The following is a 25,333-nucleotide window of genomic DNA, read 5'->3' as shown; positions in this document are numbered from 1 at the left end:
GAATTTATTGTGAGCCATCAATCAGTGGGCAAAGGGAGAAATAACAGCCAGCAGTCAGCAGATGCTGTGGGAAACTGGCTAGCTAAAGAATTGTGCCTTCACTGCCAATAACTTGCTTCCTGTTTAGCTTGTGAAACCTGATGCATAAGAGCCACTGAATTACCCTAGGTCCAGGAAACAAAACACCTCTAACAAGACACAAAATGAAATGTTTGTTGTTTTCTTTTGTTTGTTTGTTTGTTTTTCTTTCCCTCTGCAAGCTAAATAAGAAGGTTTTGAAATCTTGGCTGTGAGGTCTACCCTGAAACAGGTGAAAGAGTGCTGGAGTTTTCTATGTCTAAAATGTTCTAGCGTTTCATTTCCAATGCCAAGATAAAGATGTGTGATTCCTGGCATTGCTGAAACAGCATGGTACAATTTCTGCTCTGTAGCCACTATCACATTCAGCTTTCTTGCAGGCAGAAAGATGTCACGAAGGCCATGGAACCCAAGCAAAGTTCAGTTTGCTGGGTGGGAGTGGGAAGCAGTAAAATGTCCTCAGGATATTAGCGACATACCTGTGCTAATTTGCTGTGCCCGTTGCAGGAAGCAGCTTGGCAACACCAGCAAAGTGAAATCCTTGTGGGAGGTGGTTTACAATGGCTCCTGTGCCAGTATTTGTACATGGAAGGCCAAGAACTTAGAAGGAACTTTCCAGTTCAGAGCAGCAGCTGCAAATACATTGGGACTTGGTGAATACAGTGACACAAGCGAGGATATAATTTTGGGTGAAGGTATGTCCTGTACTTTGCTACTCATCACACTTTTTATTGAGAATTATCATGCCAGTTTATGTAAAGAGACCTGGTATTTTATGATGATGATGATGGTGCTGCACAGGCAATGTGTCCAAGAGGTAATAAATGGTGGCATTTATATGGTGACCACAGCTGCTAGTGTTCATGCAGGCTCTTTTGCTTGGAACAGTAGGTCTGAAATTTGCTTCTGCTCATTCATACCTGTTTGTATCTGTACCCCTGCATTTTGCATCATGGTGTAATTCTTGAAATAAAAGCAAGCTCCCACACTGGGTAAGAGTGTGAAGATCCCTTCTTGTCCTTAGCCAGAACATCAGACTTGAACATCTCACCTTGAGTGGTCCAAGAGTTCAACATTTTCTTTATTGCATGCATATAGTAGGTTGTTACCATAGGAATGGTCAAGAGCTGGGACAGGAGGATTAGTATGATTAAATGTAGACATCTTCATACAGCCTACAAGAGAACTTTATGCAAAGGAAGGCATCTGCACCACAGGCAGCCCAAGGGTTCTCTCAGATATGCTCAGCTCCACAGGACTGATGTCCTTTGTGTATGCAATCATTAACCAGTTTTCCCTTTCTATTTAACAGATACTACTGTCTCCCCAGAGAGCATCATTGCCATTGCTGTGGCGATTGGAGTAGTTGTGTTGGGCTTAACTGTGGTCATGCTATTTGGTTTTGGTATGTGGATGAGGTTGTTTGCATGCCCTTGATTTGCCAGGCCTCAGTCACAGGCAGTTCAGAAGTCTGGAGATAATCAGTCTCCAGGTTCAGACTAGTGCTGAACAGACCCCACAATGGGAGGCAGCAGCAATTTGTATATGCTTGTCCTCAGAGGCTCTAGAGATGACTTGTTATCTTTTCAGCATCAAGGACAGGATATCAATTCACTCCATCCTTGAGCATTTCTTGCTGTTGAGTCCTTGCAAGCAGAGCACAGGCGTGCAGGAGGAACTCTGATGTCCCTCTGTATCCTTGTAAAAAACTGCACCTTATAATTCTCATGTTGAACACTGCATTTATGCAACAGAGAGGCCAATCTTTTTCCCTTCAAGTTTTGTCCCTGAAAGATGTAGAGATTACCCTGAGATGCAGATGTCCACACCTGGTGGTCCTGCACTCTCATTCCTCATCCACTCCCTGGGTTAGAGCAGCAGCCCTTTGGGCTTTTATCTTGCCACATACAGAAGTGGATGATGGACTGATTTCTCAGCTCAAGGAGCAGCTCTCTGTGTTTCATGGGAAAAAAAAAGTGGCTAGATGGAAATGTCTTGCTTAAGTGAGTTGCTAGGAGGTTATGAACAGAGCACCAAAGTCCTGTAGCCTTTCAGCTTGTATGTTAGGATACTCTCCAAATTCAATATCTGACAGTCTGCATTTCTATTCCAGCATGGCACCAGAGATGGAAATCCAGAAAACAAGCCTTGCCTGGACACATAGTGTTTATCAAAGAAGATAAAGAACTAGCTCAACTCAGAGGGATAGCTGAAACAGTAGGACTAGCCAATGCCTGTTATGCTGTAAGGTATGTCTTTGAGCAGCATGAAATTATCTAAGAGGGCTTCCTGGACTGGTTTTTGTCAGTTCATTCCCTCCCAACACCTCAAGGTGCAGGGCAGGAATGTTAGGAAGCATATTTTACCATGTTGACTTTCTGGCATGGATCTTGGCCTGGGTTGCTCCTAGCCCACCCTGCACACTCACACAGGCAAGAAACACAAGCACAAGGGGAAGGAAGAAGACCTGATGTTTTCCAATAGCTTCCAAAACACCCAGACTTCACCCGAGCTCCCCTTAAATGTACCTAATGAAACAAGTAACACCAGATTGATTTGGGGAAGAACATGAATAACACTTCAAACATTCTCAGGCTCATGATCAAGTGACTGGTATTGCTGTTTTGCAGCACTCTTCCTTCTCAGGCAGAGATTGAATCATTGCCAGCTTTCCCTCGGGACAAACTGAACTTACACAAGTTGCTGGGAAGTGGAGCATTTGGAGAGGTGTATGAAGGGACTGCAGTAGGTATCCTGGCAGATGGAAGTGGAGAATCCAAAGTAGCAGTCAAGGTAACTGCAGCTGTGCATTTGTCTGGCAAGAGCATGGTATGGGCAGAGAGCTTTGGCTCAGACGTTGTACCACAGAACCAAGTGTTGCCAGATTGGAGTATTTCCTTGCAGTGCTTCTAGCTGAGCCTATCTCCTCATAATGATTGCTGGGACATGATGTGTATTTCAGGCCATGTCTAAGATTGCTGTACTTAAACACTGTGTGGTAATGGTAGTGGTGACCTAAGTGTTATTATACATTATGCTTTCTGTTGTGTAGACGTTGAAGAAAGGCGCAACAGACCACGAGAAGAGCGAATTCTTGAAGGAGGCACACTTAATGAGGTAGGCACAGCAGTGCCACTGGGCACCCCTCCAAGCCAGTATCATGGGAGGTGAGAGGAATCCAAGCAACACCTTCCTCTAAACAGATCACTGTAGCATTTTTGGGGCATTCTCCTGCTTCTGCCCAAAGCAAAAAGAAGCAATCACTGCTGCTGAATGTTGTGAAAATGAAGCTTTAATACTCATGAGCTGACTGCAAATTCAGTGTGCTCATATCATGGATTTACTGGGGTTTGGACTGTTTTATTCACCTAAACCCGAAGCAATTGGGCAACATTTCACTAACCCAGTTGTACCAAAAAAAGCCCAAGCCTATCATAACAAGCAGGCACCTTGAAGACCCAATTTACTGTGTAAACTGGGGTTCGAACATGTGCGTATTTACCACTAGAGGCTGCCACTTACCTTCTGCCACAGAGGCAGGCTTCAATGGAACAAATCTGTCACCGGTGTAAGAATCTCACACGGAAAGGTCTGTGTGCATGCTAGAAATCTCATACTCCAGAGTTGTCACAGAAACGAGATGATGTTTTCAGCTGGCAAGATAAGACTGAGAGGGTAGTTTGGTTTTCAGATGCTCTTTTGCACTTCTCTGACCTTTATTTCATGTGCATAGAATTAGAAGCATCATTTCAAAATGGAAAGATTTTATATCCTGTACAGAAAACGTAGTATTGTTAAATTCGAAATTAGACGGGGAGGTGGTGGAAGCCCCATCCTTGGGGGTGTTTAAGGCAAGGCTGGATGAGGCTCTAGACAGCCTGATTTAGTGTGAGGTGTCCCTGCCCATGGTAGGAGGGGTTGGAACTAGATGCTCCTTGCGGTCCCTTCTAAACCCTGACTGATTCTGATTCTATGATTTTGTGTGTATGTGCTTATGTATTTCTAAATCTATTCCCTTGTAGTCCCTTCCAACCCTGACTGATTCTGTGATCCTATGATTGTGTGTGTGTGTGCTTATGTATTCTTAAATCTGTTCCCTTTTGGTCCCTTCCAACTCTGACTGATTCTGTGATTCTATGATTTTGTGTGTATGTGCTTATGTATTTCTAAATCTATTCCCTTGTGGTCCCTTCCAACCCTGACTGATTCTGTGATCCTATGATTGTGTGTGTGTGTGCTTATGTATTTCTTAAATCTGTTCCCTTGTGGTCCCTTCCAACCCTGACTGATTCTGTGATCCTATGATTGTGTGTGTGTGTGCTTATGTATTCTTAAATCTGTTCCCTTTTGGTCCCTTCCAACCCTGACTGATTCTGTGATCCTATGATTGTGTGTGTGTGTGCTTACGTATTCTTAAATCTGTTCCCTTTTGGTCCCTTCCAACCCTGACTGATTCTGTGATTCTATGATTTTTTTTGGTGTGTGTGTGCTTATGTATTCTTAAATCTCTTCCCTTTCAGTCCCTTCCAACCCTGACTGATTCTGTGATTCTATGATTTTGTGTGCTAATGCATTTTTAAAACTGTTCTGAAGTTTTTTGCCTAATCATTTTCCACACATTGTCCACTGAACGAGGCAAGAGGCTTATGAAAGTCAAAAAGGAACTGTTTGGTTAAAGCATAAATGAATGGTGAAGAGCCAAGTGTTGTGCGTAAACTTCCTGCAATCTATCTTTGCCTAGCAGCCATAAACTCAGTTAAGGTCTCTTTTCTGTGCAGTATGGAAGTCATAGGTACCCAGAGTCGAAATTTTAGGATTCTGCTGCTTTCTTGCTAATAATTCAACACTAGAAAGTCATGAAAAAAAAATAGTTAATTGGAAAATATTACTTTTAAATGTAACCACTGCTGTGAGCCCATATGTACACCAACAGGATGAGAAACCAAAAGAGTGAGAAAGAAAGAAAACAGGAAAAAAAACCTTAAATACTGTAAATTCCTAGTAGACATCAATGGATAATTAAAAAATATATATGATACATTTAGTAGGTTTGTTTTTTTTTCATGTGAAAAAAGGCAAATTATTTCATTCCCTTATGCAGGTCTTAATGATTTATCTTGATGTTCATCTGTAAGGGCTCATAAATTAAACCAAGGGCAGGAAGGGAAAATAAGTGGATTTTAATGTTTAAGAACCTTGATATTAGATCATACAATCATAGAATCATCGAATCAACCAGGTTGGAAGAGACAGTTAAATGCAACTTTCATTTTGCCTGCTTTTTTGGGTTTTTTTGGACGTTCATTACAACTTTGGGTTGCAGCTTTATCCATAGTCTCCCACTTAAGCAAGGACTATTTGTTTCTTTTTGGTGTGCAGCAATGGGGAAATCAAGTTGCCTATGCTTCAAAAAGCCATTTGATACTGGCTATTGGCAAATCATTTGTGTACAAATCGGTGTGACAAATTCTCCTGAGTATCCCATCCCTTGGGAAGTAAGGAATGATGGCTCAGTGGAGAAAGGGCTGGGTGAGATGTAAGAAAGTGCCAGATGCTCCCTTCTCTCTTTTTGTTTTGAGAATGCCCTGGTTTATCTGATTGAGAGGTATGCACTTACAGGCTGGGGGAGGGGAACTGTCAAATTCAGAATCACCTTTTTAGCTAAAGTCTGTGCCCACACCTAAGATTGTGTTAATTGAAAGCGGTTAGAAGGAAAATGTCCCTCTGTTTTGTTTGTTTACACCGGTGTATTTGACAGCCTTTTGGACACCATCAGTTCCTCCCGTAGAGTCAAGTTTCCCTGAATGGAGGTTCAAGTCCTTTCACACAGCAGTGCGAAAGAAAAAGCATCTTCTAACATAAGAAAACTGCTTGTAAAAATAGGGGCACTGGCAGAGGCAAGAAATATTTGGCATCCTTGGACAAAATGCTAGACCTGAGTGCTGATTGCCTGGTGGCAATCCCTATCTCTGTGGACACACAGAAAACCATAGTATCATAGAATCATAGAATCAACCAGGTTGGAAGAGACCTCCAAGATCATCCAGTCCAACCTATCACCCAGCCCCAACCAATCAACCAGACCATGGCACCAAGTGCCTCATCCAGTCTTCTCTTGAAGACCCCCAGGGACGGTGCCTCCACCACCTCCCTGGGCAGCCCATTCCAATGGGAAATCACTCTCTCTGTGAAGAACTTCTGGCATAGATGCAGCTATTCCCTGTGCACATTTTGTTCCTCCTGAAACTATACTGTGAGAAATAGTTGGCTGGACTGTGAAAAAAGTAGGTTGCACCTTCGTGCATTTCTCTGCATGTATATATGGGTAAAAGTCCTCTATTTAAGTAGATATCCTTAATGCACAGGTGGCAGTTCCTCTTATTCCTAGATGAGATTCTTTCTTTGCTTCATGGAAATAGGATGAAGTTTGCTTCCCATCCACATGCATTAGAGGGCCTGTCAGAGTACAGTGTGAGCCTGTGTTTTGAAAGGATGTCCCTGAACCCTCTCCAGGACTAAGCAACTCCAGTCACTCTGGGTTACTAAAGTCTGTTGCAGGGCTGTAAAAGCCAAACTGCTCGCTCATCATCTGCAGCTATATGCCCTTCATTATCTTACAACCAGCTGGATTTTACCTAGGTAGTCTGACAGTCATTTCCTTCTCTTTAGTAAATTTGATCACCCCCACATTCTGAAGTTGCTTGGAGTGTGCCTGCTAAACGAACCTCAGTACATTATACTGGAGCTGATGGAAGGAGGGGATCTACTTAGCTATTTACGAGGAGCCAGAAAGCAAAAGGTAGGGTAAAGCCCACAATACTTATATTTTTAACCTCTAACTGTCCACAGTTTCTCAGTTTTTTTGGCTTTCTCAAAGGCCATGCTGTTACTCAGCTCTGCAAGGTCTGACCTGGCTTTTTCTTCATGCCCTGAGACCTCAGCATTGAGTGCCGACCTCGCACTCAGAGTTGCTGTGAAGAAGACTGAATGCCATCAGAGCACTGATCAAGACTAGGTTTGCAGACGTGAGATGTCAACCGAGTTTCTCTCTGTGAATGCCATGAAAAATCCTTTGAGAACTGATCATAAATAATGGTGGTCATGTATCTGGTCTCTTAGGCCACATGGATTTGGTATCTTCCTTGGAATAGCAGCAGTATCCTTAACATGCTAGACACAGATCAGGCACAGAAGATACTGTCCCTGTGCCTGTGTCTTCATAACCTTTATTAGGAAAGAGAAGAATAAAGAATGTCTGCCTGTCATTTTTTTTTTCATAGTTAGCATGCAGGTTAAGAATATGGGTGATAGAATTGCAGGTCAAAAGGACACAAGACTAAACTTTTATAGCATTGCAGCAATTGTTTAGTTCATTTACACAGTCACATCAAATCCAGTCAGTACTGAACTCTACTGGAAGGTACATGTATTCTTCTAGTAGAATGTATTATACAGCAGCAAGCAGGCATGATCTGATGGTGGGAGGAAATGTTCAGTCCTAGTTCTTCTACTGTAGTGAAGAAACCATTCTGAAGGTCCCAGGATATTCTTAGACCCAAATCAAAGATCAGGGTGGGTTGGTCTGCCTTGCAATGCAGTGTTTGCCACACAGAGATTTTGCACCTGTGCTTAGCATCTTTTGGAGAACCCCTGCAGGTTTCAAACGAGCAGACAATACCATCTTTGCACAAGGAGCTTGGCATTCTGTGTCTGTAAAGCTGGAAGACAGCCACAGCTAACTTCTGCCTTTGTTTCTTGTAGCTCCAGCATCCCCTGCTGACGACAATAGACCTCTTGGATATCTGTTTGGACGTTTGCAAAGGCTGTGTCTATTTAGAGAAGATGCATTTTATACACAGGTAAAGAGCTTATTTCTATAGTCTTCCAGGGTTTCTTGTCTGGGGAAGATGCTTAGAAAGATGTCACAATATTACAGGGAAGGCAAGAGCAGTGGAGGAAAATTCAGTCTAATGCTTATGTCAAAAATCACCTATAGTTCTCTCATAAAATGGAGAGCTACTCTAAGATCTGAATTCAGGACTCATTGCTCATTAGGCAAGAATGATATCCCATTCAACAGAGAGAAGGACAGGTGGGGATATCCTTTCCTTTACTCTCTTCTTCTGACTAATAGGTACCTATAGAGTGCACAAAGCCAGCTTTTTCTCACAGGTGCACAGTGAAAAAATGAGAAGCCACAGCAAGAGAAATGAGATAACATCATTCACAACATGCAGGCTCAGCCACTGGAACCAGTTGTCCAGAGCAGCTGTGTCACTTCCAGCCCTGAAGATGTGCAAAACTTAACTGAATGAGGCCCTAAGTCACCCAATCTGACTTTGAGATCAGTACTGCTCTGAAGAGAAAGATAAATGGCATCCTGGCCTGGATCAGGAATAGTGTGGCCAGTAGAACCAGAGAAGTCCTTCTGCCCCTGTACCCAGCACTGGTTAGGCCACACCTTGAGTGCTGTGTCCAATTCTGGGCACCTTAATTTAAGAAAGATGTTGAGATGCTTGAACATGTCCAGAGAAGGGCACCAAGGATGGTGAGGGGCCTGGAGCACAGCCCTGTGAGGAGAGGCTGAGGGAGCTGGGGGTGTGCAGCCTGCAGAAGAGGAGGCTCAGGGCAGAGCTCATTGCTGTCTACAACTACCTGAAGGGAGGCTGTAGCCAGGTGGGGTTGGTCTCTTCTGCCAGGCACCCAACAACAGAACAAGAGGACAGAGTCTCAAGCGGTGCCAGGGCAGATTTAGGCTGGATGTTAGGAAGCAATTCTTCACAGAAGGTGTGATTGGAATTGGAAAGGGCTGTCTGGGGAGGTGGTGGAGTCTCCATCCCAGGAAGGTGTTTAAGAGGAGGCTGGATGAGGCACTTAATGCCATAGTTTGGTTAATTAGAAGGGTTAAGTGATAGGTTGGACTCGATGATCCTAGAGGTCTTTTCCAACCTGATTAATTCTGTGATCAGATGAATTGCAGAGGTCCCTTCTGACTCGAGTTCATCTGCAGTGCTAACTCCATCTCGTCTCTGCCTTACAACTCAGGGACCTGGCCGCTCGCAACTGCCTTGTGTCCGAGAAGCAATACAAGAGCTCTTCCCGCGTAGTAAAGATTGGTGACTTTGGGCTTGCCAGAGATATCTATAGAAACGACTATTACAGGAAAAGAGGAGAAGGTCTGCTCCCTGTCAGATGGATGGCTCCTGAAAGCCTCATTGACGGTGTCTTTACAAGTAGCTCTGATGTCTGGTGAGTTATAGCAGTCACACAGCTGTAGGAATACTCTTGCTAAACTTCCCAGCAGGAAGGTATTGGTTTCCAGGAGGAATGATAAGGTTGCATATTGCCACCTCTAATAAATTGTAGACTAAGACAGATTTCCTCCTAGGTGATACTGTAATGAGCTAATGAAAAGTTTGGCACTGCAACAGCACCTGCATGGATATATTTATTAATGCTTGGAGCTCTGGCTTTGGATGCTGGCTGGGAAGAAGAGATACCACTCAATACAGTTCTGTACCAAGCCCATAATACAGATTTTGCTTGACTAGGCAGCAAGTTGACTGCCTGCATGCTGTTCCATTTTGTTTTCCCTTAGAACAATTGGCATTTCCTTTTCACAACCAAACACTTTCCCTCACCATTTCACTATATTCTGATGGCTGCTTCATTTTGAAGCTCACATTTCTCTTCCTCCTCAGGGGAATATCCTAGCACTTTCCTGTGGAGGTTTATTTGAAGTCTTTATTTAAGTGGTTTGAGCTTACCACGAGGAAGAGAAGACCTATTGTCAAGAAGCACGTCAAAAAGCAAACCAAACAGATCCATCAAATCTGAGATGCATACAAGTTTACACCTCGGTTGCCATAGGTGCTCATGGTAGTCTATTGCCCATCAATCGAATCCTCAGCTCCTTCAGCCCATCCATTTGACTGCCACTCTGACCTTTATCTCAGTTTAGTGCTCTCTGCCAAGCCAAATGAAGTGCTGATTGCTTTGTGAGTGGTGCTTAGGAGAACTTGTCTCTCTCCATTTCTAAGACACCTCTAGAGATTTCTCAACACTTGTCTAAGTGAGGACACACTCAACCCAACAGCGTTGCCCAGGGATGCTCTGTGCACTCAGTGGCTTCTAAGCTGCATCTCAGAGAGTCTGGGAAAGCGTGTCAGGTCTAGGCATTTATTTCAGCCATTCCAGAGGCTGCTTTAAGGAGATATAAATTGCTTCACAAAAAAAACCCCAAAACAGCTAACTCCTAATTTTCCTCACTAAGTCCTATTCTTAGGTTAGAAACATTTTAGCTGTTGGTAAGGAGATTGTTCATGATGACTGTGGAAATAAATTTTTGTTGTTGTTGTTGTTTTTTGGTAGGTCTTTTGGAGTCATAGTATGGGAAACATTAACTTTGGGTCAACAACCATATCCAGGTTTCTCCAACACAGAAGTTGTACACCACATACGATCAGGAGGAAGGCTGGAATCTCCAAACAATTGTCCTGATGACTTGTGAGTTAATTCTGTTTAAGTGTTGTTGATCATACCTGGAAGAAGCAAGAGGCTGACTGCCAGCTGGCTATCATTTTGCATGGTACTTATGCCCATGCAGAATCCAACATCCTTCTTCTGATAAACCAGGTAGCACTCGTAGCTGCCAGCCCACTACTATTCCATCCAGGAGTGCAGCCTGGAAGAACTTAAGAATTGAAGTTGAATGGTGGATATTGGTTGTTTAAACAAGGTTTCAAAGTCAGTATAGAGTCAGTCTTGGGCATGAATCTGATAATAGTGCAATAACTGACTGAGAGCATCTAATGGTAGAAAGAATTGACTGGTCTTTGTACACAACAGGCCTAGGGTCACTCAGTGTTGTCCAACTTCATGTCTTGATCTCTGGGCTGCAGCAAGAGCAGTGTGACCAGCAGGGCAAGGGAGGGGATTCTGCCCCTTGGCTCTGCTCTCCTGAGGCCCCACTTGGAGTCCTGTGTGCAATTCTGGAGCCCCCAGCACAAGAAGGATGTGGAGCTGTTGGAGCCAGTCCAGAGGAGGCCACAAAGACGCTCAGAGGGCTGCAGCAGCTCTGCTCTGAGGACAGGCTGAGAGAGTTGGGGCTCTGGAGCCTGGAGAAGAGAAGGCTTTGAGGAGACCTTGGAGTGACCTTCCAGTATCTGAAGGGGACCTACAGGAGGGTTGGGGAGAGCCTATTGACAAGGTCTTGTAATGACAGGATGAGAGGTAATGGGTTTAAACTGGCAGAGGGGAGATTGAAACTGGATGTTAGGAAGAAGTCCTTTACAGTGAGGGTGGTGAGACATTGGCACAGGTTGCCCAGGGAGGTTGTGGCTGCTCCCTCCCTGGAGGTGTTCAAGGCCAGGTTGGCTGAGGCCTTGAGCAACCTGTTCTAGTGGGAGGTATCCCTGCCTATGGTGGAGGGCTGGAGCTGGATGAGCTTTGAGGTCCCTTCCAACATAAAGCATTCTGTGGTTCTGTATTGCTCGCTGCATAAGCAGCCGCAGCAGCGCACCCGACAGCTGGTTGTACAGATGGAAAGAGAGGCGACTTAAAGTGCACAATTCTTACTCCTGGGGCTCAGGAATTAGCTTGGGAACAATTCTGTGATTGGCAAGCCCAGATCTCTGTGACCTCTGTAATGGCACATGGTTTACTCACGCTCTGAGTTCCAGGGAGGGTGACTATTTATCGCTGTGGAGGTACAGCTGAAATGCACCGCAGGTGAAAGCCATAGAACAAATGAGAGACCAAAGCAAGTTCAGATTCAGTATTTTCTGCTGAAAAAAAGACTCCCTCCCAAAAAATTGCTGCCAGCTGTCCTGTGAGTTAAAAAGCACAGGAAGTAATCTGTATCCGTGAGAGTGAGTTTGATTTTCAAGCTCACATAATGGCTTCTGAGTTGCCTTTAACACAAGTGGCCAGAATCAAGAAAACTTTGCTTGAAGTAGTTGTTAAGGTCCTAGATCTTAAGTTTTAGCACGGCAGGTAGGGCTTAAACTCTGGTCTGCCTGTTGTAACTTGTAGGATGGGGCCTAAGAGCAGTAAGGCTTTTGAAAGCCAAGGGCTGAATGAGCTCTTCGACTCTTGTGTCATCTTTTATCTCATTTGGTGAACACTCAGCACCTGCATAAATAGCTTTTTGCTACTTTGCTAGGTCATTAATGGTATGCTGGGATTCTTCACATTCCTGCTTCCCTCCTAGTGGTTTTGAACCTGCATCAGGACGTCAGCAGTCAGTAATTGTCCCCTCAGCACTTTGGCTTGCTCATTGTCATTTCACAAAACAAACCATCACTGATAGGAAGAGAGTTCAAAGGCCAAACTACTTCAGCTGAGAAGTGTTTAGGAATCTGTGGTAGGCTTACATTGCAAGAACAAGCAGGGCTGACACAGAAACCTTGGGGTATAAAAAGCACTAAGGAAGGGAGATTGTTGTTTCTTTTTTCCATGGGGGGGGGTGGGGGGGTGGGGAAGTGTGTGTGTGAAATTCTCCCCCTTCCCTCCACAAGTTGCTACTCCAGGGACTAATCATCTACTTCCCTACAAAGACATGTGGATAGGTGAAGCTTGATAACGAATTGGGAAAGGGGGCTTGGGGATCTCTAAATAAGCCACATGAATACAAATATTGATTAGGTGTATAAATGGCACCGCTTTTGCAGTCTGAGTTCCACATCAGGTATATAAATGGCACCACTTTTGCAGTCTGAGTTCCACGTCAGGTATATAAATGGCACCACTTTTGCAGTCTGAGTTCCACGTCTGGCACAGCCACCTGAGTGTGAGGCTTGCATATGGATGTTCTATCCCTGGAAGTGTTCAAGGCCAGGTTGGATGGGGCTTTGAACAGCCTGGTCTGTTGGAAGGAGTCCCTGTCCATGACAGCGAGGTTGGAACTAGATCTTTGAAGGTCCTTTCCAGCCCAAGCCATTCTGAGTCTATGATTTATGTTTCTTTCTTCTTCTGTTGGCCTATGGTTGTCTTTTCTTCCTTTCTGTTAGTGGAGCAGTGTACTCAGTCGGTTCTTCACTGCTACACCTTGCACAATGCTCAGGGAAGCCCAGGCACAAACAAGGAAGAGCACAGCACTTGAGCTCAGATTTTTTTCTCAGATACCTAATAACCAGCATGGCCAGAAAGCAGATCCTTTGGCTTCCAGCATCCAAGACAGCTCTTAAAATGAAACATGATGGACACTTAGCTGGCAGCAGGAGAAGCAGGATTGTTTAACTTCATTTTGAGTCCTATTCAGTACTTCTTCATCTGTATTTGTGTCATCAATGACCAGTACACCTAGAATCATAGAATCAGTCAGGGTTGGAAGGGATCACAAGGGTCATCTAAATCCAACCTCTCTGCCATGGGCAGGGACACCCTATCCTACATCAGGCTGGCCAGAGCATCATCCAGCCTGGCCTTAAACACCTCCAGGGACAAGGTCTCAACCACCTCCCTGGGCAACCCATTCCAGGCTCTCACGACTCTCACCTCAACAACTTCCTCCTCACCTCCTGTCTGAACCTACTCACCTCCAGCTTTGCTCCATTCTCCCCAGTCCTGTCACTCCCTGACAGCCTAAAAAGTCCCTCCACAGCTTTTTTGTAGGCCCCTTCAGATCCTGGAAGGCCACAAGAAGGTCCCCTCAGAGCCTCCTCTTCTCCAGACTGCACAGCCCCAACTCTTTCAGTCTGTGCTCACAGCAGAGCTGCTGCAGCCCTCTGAGCATCCTCGTGCCCCTTCTCTGGACACACTCCAGCATCTCCACATCCCTCTTGTCCCAGGGGCTCCAGATCTGGATGCAGTACTCCAGGTGGGGTCTGACCAGAGCAGAGTAGAGGGGGAGAATCACCTTCCTGGCCCTGCTGGCCACACTTCTCCTGCTGCAGCCCAGGAGCTGTTTGGCCCTCTGGGCTGCAAGTGCACACTTGCTGAAAGCAAGCAGATCAAGTGCTTCACAGCATCAGGAAGCCAATATCCTTTTTTAATGTTTTTTAAATGGATGGTCAAGATTTCATTGGATCCTTTTGGAAAAAAAATGAACACCAAACCAGAATAACCTTTGAGCTCCACAATCAGATGATGCAGATGGACAAAAAGGGACTCTAAAATAGTTTTTCTATTCGTATTTCTTCCTCAATGTCTCTATTTTGATGAAAAAAAAAAATCACTTGAAAAATCAGAAGTCAAGAGACTTCTCCCAGCTGTCACTAAGGGGTTTGTGAAACATCCAGTTGTGGTGAGGGATAGCAGCTTACTTTTCAAGATGGATAAGCGAGGATCTGAACAAGCCAATTCATTTCACATAACTCAGTAACGCCTGGTATCACATAGCAGCAGGTCTGGGAGGCTGTTTGTCAGGGGAGGATTTGAACTTAGGGCTTAGAGGTGAATACTCTGCATTCCAGTAGCAGCTTCCTGGACTGGCCTTTCACTGCCTGCTCAATTGCTGCTCTCTGGTTCTGAGACTCTGAAGACCTCCCTGCACTCCTAATGCTTACCATGGACAGGTGCTGGCTGTGTTTTGGTTTTCAGCCTGGCTCCCTCTGGCTTTTGAAGGATTTGGTTTTGTGTAGCCTGGACTCACCTCGAGCAAACAGTAAGTCAGCCCTAGCCAGCAGGCAAACATGAGGGGCAGTTTTCCACTGAATGGTATAGATGGTGTTGGGCAAGGTGAGCTGTGATCCCTGCACCCAGAGGAAACTCCTACCACTGTGGCCTTTAAGGGGAAAACTTGGTTTAGTCTGGAGACAGACATCTAAACTAACCCTCTCTCTGCTGTGCTTGCCTTGAACATCCCTGAACTATGAGGCAGCATGAGCTTAAGTGGGTTTCAATAAGCTTAACTTTTGAGTTAAGATATAGTTTCAATTTTCTTTTTTTTCCTTGCTTTTTTTTCCCCCTCTTCCTTTTTTTCTTTCTGTAAGAGAATTGCCTCCTTGCCTGTTTGTTTAGAACATATTGATGAGTTCTTCAGTCAGAGCAGCTATTTTTTTTTTAATGCTTATAGCTGCTCCAGCCTCAAAAATCACAGAATCAACCAGGTTGGAAGAGACCTCCAAGATCATCCAGTCCAACCTAACACCCAGCCCTAGCCAATCAACCATAGTGAATATTCCCTCCAATTGATCTTTAAACTACTTTTTATCTTCTGAGTAGCTGTTGATATTTTTTGTACTACATGTAGAGTTTTTGCACATGAAGAACCCAGGCCACTCTTGCCTTTCAAGTGATTCAATAGTCACTATTGAGATGAATTATTCTAGTTCTACTTTTTCTTTACTGGTTGCATTTTAACCATTTCCTTTCCAGGTGTGACTTAATGAGAAGATGCTGGGCCCAAGACCCTCACAACAGACCTACTTTCTCCTGTATTCAGGACAAACTCCAAGAGATAAGGCACTCTCCACTGTCCTTATTACTCCAAGAGATAAGGCACTCTCCACTGTCCTTATTTGAAGACAATGAAGCATCAGTTGGAATCATCAACCAAGCTTTTGAAGGTGAGTCTGGGCTAGGACATGCTGTCCTTATGGCCTCTTCCCCATGAGCCAAGTAGGATGCAGCAGTCCTTTTCAGTCATTTTCACTGGTCCAATTATCTGCCTGTAATATCAGAATGCCAAAGATTTACCTCTCTCATAATGGACTTGTGAAGATTCAACCAGATGCTATTCAGTGAGATGCATTAGGTACAGCCCATATAAGACTACCAAAAGACCCCTGTGAGGTTGCAACTGAGCCTGTCCCAGAGGTATCCCAGCTTGCATGTAAGATTTTGGTACTTAGTGACCCTATTCCACTGAAGTAAATGCTTAAGTTCCTTGTACAGCCAGGAGAGTTTCAGAAGGTTTCTGGGTGGAAAGCTGTTCCAAATTCAAAGGCATCTACTCCCTCTCTCTCATCTAAACATGACAGGTAGGCACTTCAGAAGTACTGATTCAGCAGTGGCTTGAAAGTGAGGCATAAATTAGAAACTTAAATGAGGGAGCCTTTATCCCAGTCTAAACTGTGTTAGCTCCAGCCAGGAATCACACCATGCCTGTGCTCTGCACACTGTGAATGAGTTAAACCAGGGGATGTTAGGAAAGATACACTTAAGACATTTGGTACAGCAAAGGAGCATTCAGAAGTCTGTGAAGACAGGAATTGAAGAAAATGAACCCAGGAGATGTGAAATTTGAAGTTGTTTGTGCCACTGTGATTCAAATAATCCAAAAATGGAAGTGAACATCCTGAGTGGGCCAGTTTATCCCCATCTTCATTTCTCTCTGTCAAATCCACTCTGTGCATGACTTTTATCTGTCACTTCAAGAATACTTTCTCAAGATATGATGAGACCAAAGGAAGCCAGCACTGATAACCTAGCATTTCATGGTTTTATTAGCTGATCTTGCACCCTTATGCTATAATTAAAAGCTCTACATAGATGCACATAGTGTAATTTCCTAGTTTCTTAAAGGGCACCTTCACTTTTAGCAGTGGAGTTCAGGAAGGAGATATTTAACCTGGCACCAATCTAAGCCTGGCATTAGCTCAGGAAGGGACTACAGCCAATTAATTAGGCACTCTGCCCAAGCTAATAGGCCTTACATTTTGAATGGACTTTATCTCACCTAAAGACAGCTCTCTAGATGCTGTGAGCCTCATCAAAGATACTCTTCTAGCTATCTCCATAGTGAGGAGCAGAAACAGACATCTCCAGGGAGTGACAACTCCTATGTTTAAGGCAGGTATGACAGCAAGAAAAGGGTCATCTTTTGCTTTTCTCTCCACTGCTGATGGCTGGAATCTAGGTGACTTGCCATGCTTGACCCGAACGCAGCAGAAGTAGTAGTAGAAAGATGACAGCCAAAACAAATAATTCAGAAGTCTGCCCCATGACAGATTGTCCTGGACAACATTTTCCAGAACTGTTATGTGGTGGTTGGCCTTTGTGTGTAATGGAACTCCTGTCATGACCCCCCCGCCAAGAAACGTCTGCTCTCCCCAGGAGGCTTGGTTCCAAAAGAGAGAGCAAGTGTCAAGCAAAGTGAAACAAGAAGCCTCAAAATAACTATGATGGAATCCCACATCTTCCAATTTCTATTGAACATTGCCTACTTGTAGGCAGCCTCAACTTCAGCAGGTCTGCCCATGCTGCTGTGCTAGGTCACAGGTGGAGAGCTGGCAAACACTGATTTTTTTCAGTACTATTGCTGATGGTGCAGTACAACACACAGACTGCAAGTGCAGGTGAGCTGATACAGGCAGTATGTCAGTGATCTGGACAGCATGCTAACAGGATAGTACAGCAATGGCAAAGAGACACTGAACTCAGTGTTGCAAGAGTTACCCTTCCAAAGGAGGCAGCAAGTGGCAATAAATATACCTGAGCTATGCCAGCAGCTCCTGGCACTGCTGATCAGAAGGGACCAGATATGGGTCTACCAGTTCAGAGGTCTTTTTTCTTCTTCATTTTAGAGGCTTTCCTTTGCCATTGATGATGGGCATTAAGTGGCATGAACAACATTTGAGTGAGGGAAGCACTAGCCAGATGGAGGACTGGATTCAATGGCGTCATATGATTCTATGACTAAGACGCCACTGAGTTTTGAATCCAGTGGGAATTGACTGGGCAGAGGCCCCATCAGCAACGTTCACACGGCTGTAAAAATAACCAGTCCATCTATTTTCAGACAGAACTTGTTACATTTTCACACACAAGACAGCACCAGATTATTTCAGGTCCCAAGCGTGCCCCTTTGCGGATGGCAACACCTGTCTGCTGTGGCAAACGTCTCTGCCGACATCAGACAACTGGGCAGTAAGCAGCTGGAGCAGCTCCTTCTTTGGATGACCCAGGAGGACTATTCTTATCTATTCTGCTCCCCACAATCCCTTGTGGACCTGTGAGGGAAAAAAGCCTAATTGCTCAGAAGCTCTGATGGAGCACTGCACTCTTACTGCTAGAAGTGGTTCCTCTAGCAAGATCAAAGATTCACAGAACCTTAGAGTTTGGAAAGGACCTCCAGACATTGAGTCCAACCCCCTGCTAAGGAGGGATCACCTAGAACAGGACACACAGGAAAGTCTCCAGAGCAGGAGACTGCACAATGTCTTTGGGCAGCCTGTTTCAGTGCTCCATCACCCTCACTGTAAAGAAGTTTCTCCTCATTTTGAAGTGAAACTTTCTATGTTCCAGTTTGTAGCTGTTGCTCTTTGTCTTCTTGTTGTGGACCATGGAAAAAGAAAATAGCTCCATCCACTTGCCACCCACTCCTGAGATATTCATAGACATTGATGAGATCTCTGCCTTCTCTTCTCCAGCCTAAACAGACCCAGGTTTCTCAGTCTAACTTCATAGGGGAGATGTTCGAGTCCCCCAGTAATCCTCACAGCTCTACACTGGACTCTTTCCAGCAGTTCCCTGTCCCCCAAACTGGGGACCCCAAAACCAGACACAGTATTCTAGGCGTGGTCTCACTAGGGCACAGTAGAGGGAGAAAAGAATCTCCCTAGACCACCTGGATTCAGAGCAGTTGGAGGAGCCTAAGGAAATGCAGGGTAAGTGACTGAAGATTAAAAGGAAACACACTGGGACTCAAACCCAGCATTTAAAAATCCCTAAGCTGGAGACGCTGCTTGAAAAATACAAAAAGAGAAAAGGCTACAATTCTGTAATGTTTCCTCTTTTTTTTTGTTGCTTTCCCTTCCAGAGCCAGTCACCCACTGCATTGACTTCTTTTCAGTGAAGTGCTTGCTGAAAATGCCACCTTTTATATTTGTCTTTCTAAACCTCTGCACAAAACTCCACTGAAGGGATTTGCCATAAAAATCTGGAATCAGAGATCACAGAGAATGGCAGGGGTTGGAAGGGACATCTGGAGATCATCCAGTCCAACCCCACTGCCAGAGCAGGTTCACCTAGAGCAGTGCCCAAAAGAGTTCTGAAGTTCTGAACACTTTGGATAACTTTTAGTTTGATACTTTTGTGTAACTACTCATCTTGTTGGCATTTCAGATAAACCATTTTACTATTATGTGCCTGTGTAGTACTGGTTTTGGTGGTTCCTGTCTTAGAGCCATGGGTTTATCTTGTTAAAATCAGCTGCCTTTAAAAAACCAAAACACTCTGCACACCTCTGAGAACTGAAAGTAATCACCTGGCCACACGGAAGCTTGTTGGAAGCGGATGTGTTGATAAGAGACATTTTAAAAACCTTGTGCCCAGCCTCCTTTGTATTTCTCTGAAATTCAGTAATCCTCTCCCTGTCTTAGCTTAGTGAGTGGCTGACCCAAAGCCAGCAGAGGTCAGAGAAAAGGTTTCTCCCAAAACAGTGAGTGGTTACAACACTGCAAGAGAGGTACTCGCTGGTGTGATCATTTCTTGTTTGTCCCGTAGACAAGTGCTGTTTTATTCCAAAGAGTGCACAAGAGCCATGCAATCCTGCAAGGAAAACCATGCTGGGGCTTTGCCTTGGTCTCAAACCATTTAAATCAAAGGATATGATGCTGTAAGAGCTGGCATTTCTTTAGCATGGCTGTTGAAACAGAAGCCACTAAAACTTAGGCACTGTGTTCATGCTGGCTGTCCAGCTGGTTTGACAGTCACCAGGGAGTCATAGATGTTGTTGTGTAAAGACAAGAATATGAAATAAGATTCTCCACAAAGGAATTCCTTCCTCTTTTCTCTCTCCATCGACATTAAAAGCAGCCCAGGCAAGCAGCTTAAATTGGACACATAAGATCTGCACCATCATAGGTTGGCAAAAGGGATCCTTTTTTGTGATCTGGAGAAGATGAATGCTTCCCTCTTTATAAAGACTTATGCAGGACAAAATGATTTCTCTTCATGTTCATCTGTAAGGTCCCAGAAACTAAGGACAGGAAGGGAAAATCAGTGGACTTCAGTGTTTATGGACCTTGATATTACTGTATTGCAGCAAAGGTGGAACTGGCCTTCTTTTGGTGCTCCTAAAAGTGTTAATCAAGAAGCTAATAAACAGCACTACAGACATATTTCCCAAGATGGATTCTTGCATGCAGATTTCAGCCAATGGATGTGAAAAATCTGTTCAAGGCAGGCAGTCAATGCTTCAAACAGCTCAGTGCAGTGGAAATGCAGGGTGAACAAATTTCTCACTTCCAGCACCTTTAGAGTCTGATGGAACAGCAAAGCTTGGTGAGTCACCCTCAAACCATGCAAGATCATATGCTTCATTAGACAGGAAACACAGATATATCTCAACTGATACATAATACAGAGGGGAGTATTAAAACTGATATAGATTTGTTCTATTTATATTACTGACCATGTGCAGAAACTAAAACACAGCTCCAGGTGGCCAGCAGGTATCAGGAAAACACTCCCTACACAGGAACTACCTCCTTGAGCTAAGCAGCACAGCTGAGGTGAAGAAGTCAGGGTTCAGTAACCACCCTTAGCAAAGATATATCATCAAACACTTCTGAATATGCTTGCAGTGGGGTATGTCTTCCAGCCATGCCAGGAAATCAGCCACGCTCTTATCTGCTGCCATGGACACTGTGTTGCAGGGACAAAGGGAAAAATAAGTGGAAAAAACAAATGTGGCTGCACTTTTAAGTACTTCACCATAGTGAAGGTGCTAAGCATTGTATGGGATTATGCTACCCAGACTAAGTAACATCTCAGGCTGGCTGCTTAGCTGGTGTAAATCAGTGGCATCCCACTGGTTTCTATGGAGCTTTGTTAATTTGCGCTGCTGAAGATCTGGCCTGGAAATAGCTGTAACAGAAGATCAGCATCCTTAGGTCAGTTTGTTCAGTCTCCACCAATCAGCTGTCCCAGTGACATTTTGTTTCTTCTTGTATGTTGTCGCCTTCTGAACTAAAACACCAAAAAAGAACCCCTCTGCTTATCAAGGCACCACAAAAATTTGCACCCTTCCAGGCAGGACTTCAAAACATGCTGTGAGCCCACACAGCCTGGGGAGCAGCAAGGAGAGACACTTGGTGACTGCGAGGCAGGATACACTGTGGCTGCCCTGCAGCAGGAAACAGCCAACTGAGAAGCTGGGACTGGGAAGGGGGAAGCACAGATTTTATCAGGTTAAAACTGGTCTCCTCAGAGGAGGCTAAGCAAGCAAACTCCATCCCTCATTAGTATGAGTCAGGCGATCATCATTTCTTATGTTGATTAATGTGAGGCTCTCTGGGGTAAGCTTCTGCCTACCCCAGAGAGCTGCATTGTAATTAACTTAGCAGCAGTTTGATCACACGTCCTGATTTAGGCAAATCACTACTAGGAAAAGCATCCAGCATGGTCAAAGTTACATGCATTTAGGAGCTGAGACAGGTATCTATGTGAGCAGAGTGCTGAGCTTTGAACATGTCATTGTAGTTATTGAAGGCAATCTACCTGTGAGAGGACAGAGCTCAGTGGGAACCTGCTTCTCAGCAGAGCTTTTCTCAGCCTGTACAGAGCAGTGGACTGCTAGAGCTAGCCAGCCTCTTGCCTTGAGGTAGGTCGTTTAAAGCAAATGCAAGTAACTCTACACTGGTGCAGCAGTCCACAGTGCAGACAGCCCCTCAGGATTGAAGCTGCTGGAGCTAAGTCCCCAGCATGACTCCAGATTCCGTGAAGGTGTTCCTTGGACGCCTTCTCTCAGGGTGTTTTGATGGCTCAGCCAGACTTCGCTTGTGAAACCTGAGGGGATCACATCACATGGTTTATCCTGCATTTACTCACGTATAACCCAGCATGACTATACATCAATCAACTAATTTTAGTCATGTTAAAACTGAAAAGAAAAGAATGATATCTCCTTAATATGCTGACCTGCCTTCTCCCTCCAGCTTCTCTGCCTTCCTTCAAATTCTGCATGGCATTTGAAAAGGGGTTCCAAAGATTGTTCAGAAATTCCCTGCATTGGCTTATAGCTTCCCATGATGCTGGGGGCTCTTCCAGCTCTCACATTTCTGAGGGAACTGCACAACATGATAAGATTGTTTTTTCCTCCCCTGATTCACTCATTTTAATTACATGGCAGGAGATACTCAAGTGAGCAAAACTTATTTGCTTGCTTTATTGGCTTACACGAGAGGCAAACATTTTACTACATCACTTGACACATCTGCAGAGATTTTTTTTTGGCTTGTAGAGCAGAATGGGGCTAAACATTTGTAGGTGCTGAACACAGCACTAAGAAATAACACAACAGTGAAGGACTCTTGTAATCGAACAACCCATTGTGGAAGTGGCAATGTAGCTTATACATGCCACATTGCAGGAGAAAGGTCATCATCACCATATTCTTCCTCTTTCTTTGGATGGGATAAGAACACTCTGCAAAAATAGGCCTTGTTGCCTGTTTTGTTCCAAAAGGTGAAGAAATCAGCCCAAGGGAAGGTGTTTGATTTTCCTTTTTTAAGCTCTTTCCCTCTGTAATGAGAACCACAGCAGCTCATAGGCTGGAAAAGGATTATAGCATTTTATATATTCTGTAGTTCTTCAGACCTGTTGGGGAAGGAATTAGTAATGTATCTATATATCTGGTAAAAATATCCCAGTGACCTCATACTCACATTTGTGTAAACATCACCTCATCAGTCCCAGATACTTATACAGGAAACAAATCTGAATGCTCCTCTAGTGTTCTATACTTAGGCAGGTCAGCCGGCATATGTCTGGTCTGTAAATACCCACTTTTACTTGGGTCCTTATTTTAAGGTTTCTCTCTTAAGAGTTTGCTGCAAACAGGCCCTCAGCATTTTCCTGGGTGCCTTTTCCAAAGCCACTAGCCCTTAAGGCTTCCCATTAAAAGCTTTATTAAACAAAAGCCAGATACAAAGAAGGGCTCTACTAGTTGATAAAGGCTTAGTTGGGGTTGAGTTACTAAATATTGCCATAATAGTCCTGAACTGGCAGAGTATCAAATGGTCTTTCCTAGCTGTCAGTCACTGTGCTATGTGAGCAGTTTGCTCCTTGTCCCAAACTCCATCTCTGTAACGGGTTTCTAAAGTTGAAATTCTCCCCACCACCTTTCCTAGTGGACTCTAGTGTGCAGGACAGACTGACTACAGCTTGGGGGAAGGCTGGCTGTGATTAGAGCAATGCTCTAAGTTGTCTCTTTCTTGGTGCAATGGCACAGCACTTGCTGCTCCTTGGAGCAACTATCTCCTAAGGTCACCTGCTGATTTTTCCCCTTGTGAAATAAAAGAAGGAAGTGTAATAAAAGGTACATGGTACAAACAAACACACACATGAAATAGCAACAGGTATAACTTGAGTCTTGAGTTTATTATTTTTATCTTTTCAAAGGCCTGTTTCCCCTGGAATAGGTTCCAGGCAACTCCATGTACATAAGCAGCAAACCCAGTTTTCAGAAATGTGAGCAACGCATTGGATTGCCAAATTCACCTTTCTAGAGAGAAAGACTACTACAGGTCCTCATGGGATTATACAATGATTTAGTAGGTATTTATCTGCCTGTGTTACAAGAGTCTTCAGCTGTATTATTAGCAGGGTTACACAAAGGCACAGATTAAAATCCCTTTAGCTTTATGCAGGCTGTCTTTACTGCCAAGAGAAGCAAGTCATGTGTTCAGAACGGTCTTGCAGCCTGTGAGATACAAATGGTGCTGACCAACCTTCTCTAAGAGGTTTGATTAAAGCTTTAATGCACCCAGGTAAAGGCAGAAAACAAATTGGAACTGTCAGTCACTCTTTATGTTGTCATCAAACCAACTTCTTCCAGCAGCTGTCTGGTTCTGTTGCTTTCTAACACTGGGCTGTTTTCTTCTTGTTTCTTTGCATGTAGATAGTGATGCTCCATGTGCAGACTCTGACAGTATTGCTTCAGCCATGCTAATGGAAACAAGGAATCAAGAGGGCCTCAATTATTTGGTAATAGTCAAAGAAAGCAACCCAGATCAAGGAAACATCAATTGTCCTGAACTTACATAAGTCTGGCTTCCTCTGTTGGAAAGAAAAAGGGAAAGAAGAGGAAAAGCTTTACCAAAGAAGATACGAGCCAAGAAAATAATTCTACATATTGCCCTCCAGAGATGTCTGGAAAACAGCAATGCTCTAAAAGACTCAAACTACTAGAAAATACTATACTTGATGATGTGTAGCAGAAAGAGACAATAAAAGCTCGTTTTACTACATGTTGCAGTTTAGCTGCTTCACAGGAGAGGGTTTAACAGACTAAAGTAATTGTCGGACAACCAGAAGAATGAAGGAAAGCACAAAAAGATGAAGTGGGGAATGGAAGAACCAGCAGCAGTAAAAACAAGCAAAACATAGTCAGAAAAATTGTGAAGGAAAAAAAAAAGGAATAAAAGGCCTGACTGGTTTGGTAGAGGCATGTAGGTTTAACCAGAATTCATTCTAGTGCACAACTCAAGTGTTTTAGCAGTTAGGTGGGGGTCACCCTCCCTGGAGATGTTCAAGCAACGTGGGGTCATGCTACTTTAGGACATGGTTTAATGGCCATAGTAGTGGGCTTGGGTTGCAGGTTGGACTTGATGATGTTAGAAGGGTTTCATTTGCAAAAGCCCTCCAGAACAGCACAACACCACTTACCCCTGAGCTTCCAGTTTAGCCGAGGGCTCCAGGCCATCCTCAGTGAGCTGGAAGAAGCAACTCCACACAGAGAAACTCAGCCTGAGGAAGCTTTCCCAGCACCAGTGAGCAACATCAGAGCAACATCAGAGCAATGTCATAGCAACGTCAGAGTAATGGTCAGACCTAGCCCTACCGAGCCGGGGGGCCAACCAGGCCCCCCGGCCTTTGAATCCCCTCCACCATTCACCCAGTGCAGCACCACGGGGGACTCACCGGTGATGATCCGAGGAGGATCCTTCTGCCCAAGTGGGCAAGCTTGGGGCTTGCCTTTCCTGGGGCCACTTATAAAGGGGAGTGGGCAGGGAGGGCAAATTGGTTACACCTGGGGTGGGAGGAGACTGCAACAGAACCCAGACTGAAAAGGGGAGTGGGCAGGGGGGGCAAATTGGTTACACCTGGGGTGGGAGGAGACTGCAACAGAACCCAGACTGAAAAGGGGAGTGGGCAGGGGGGGCAAATTGGTTACACCTGGGGTGGGAGGAGACTGCAACAGAACCCAGGTGTTATGAGTTTGGGGGAAAAAAAGGGGGAGATGCATTGTGTAGGAGAGAAAGAGGTGGATATGGTGGAGAAGGGAGGGAAATGGAGAGGAAAAGGATGGAGATGAGAACAGGAAGATGGAATGGTCTATTTGCAGTCATCTTGAATGCTAAATTGC

General features: G+C 44.5%; 1 protein-coding gene across 1 annotated transcript in view; it reads left to right on the top strand.

Moving 5' to 3' along the window:
* ROS1 (ROS proto-oncogene 1, receptor tyrosine kinase) overlaps window positions 1-24,187 on the top strand; it is a 79,586-nt gene extending 55,399 nt beyond the window's left edge. Inside the window, exons 34-44 of the mRNA XM_064170119.1 lie at window positions 586-773; window positions 1,391-1,483; window positions 2,192-2,327; window positions 2,709-2,871; window positions 3,131-3,195; window positions 6,748-6,877; window positions 7,840-7,937; window positions 9,124-9,327; window positions 10,450-10,584; window positions 15,397-15,587; window positions 23,867-24,187. Of these exons, the coding sequence (XP_064026189.1) occupies window positions 586-773; window positions 1,391-1,483; window positions 2,192-2,327; window positions 2,709-2,871; window positions 3,131-3,195; window positions 6,748-6,877; window positions 7,840-7,937; window positions 9,124-9,327; window positions 10,450-10,584; window positions 15,397-15,587; window positions 23,867-24,012 (1,549 nt within the window). The 3' untranslated portion in view covers window positions 24,013-24,187. The remainder of the gene's footprint in view (window positions 1-585; window positions 774-1,390; window positions 1,484-2,191; window positions 2,328-2,708; window positions 2,872-3,130; window positions 3,196-6,747; window positions 6,878-7,839; window positions 7,938-9,123; window positions 9,328-10,449; window positions 10,585-15,396; window positions 15,588-23,866) is intronic.
* Window positions 24,188-25,333: the final 1,146 nt, after the last annotated feature.

The sequence above is a fragment of the Pogoniulus pusillus genome, chromosome 33, assembly GCF_015220805.1.
Source record: "Pogoniulus pusillus isolate bPogPus1 chromosome 33, bPogPus1.pri, whole genome shotgun sequence".
NCBI lineage: Eukaryota > Metazoa > Chordata > Aves > Piciformes > Lybiidae > Pogoniulus > Pogoniulus pusillus.
The sequence above is the reverse complement of the archived record's forward strand: the minus strand, read 5'-3'. Positions and strand labels throughout refer to the sequence as shown.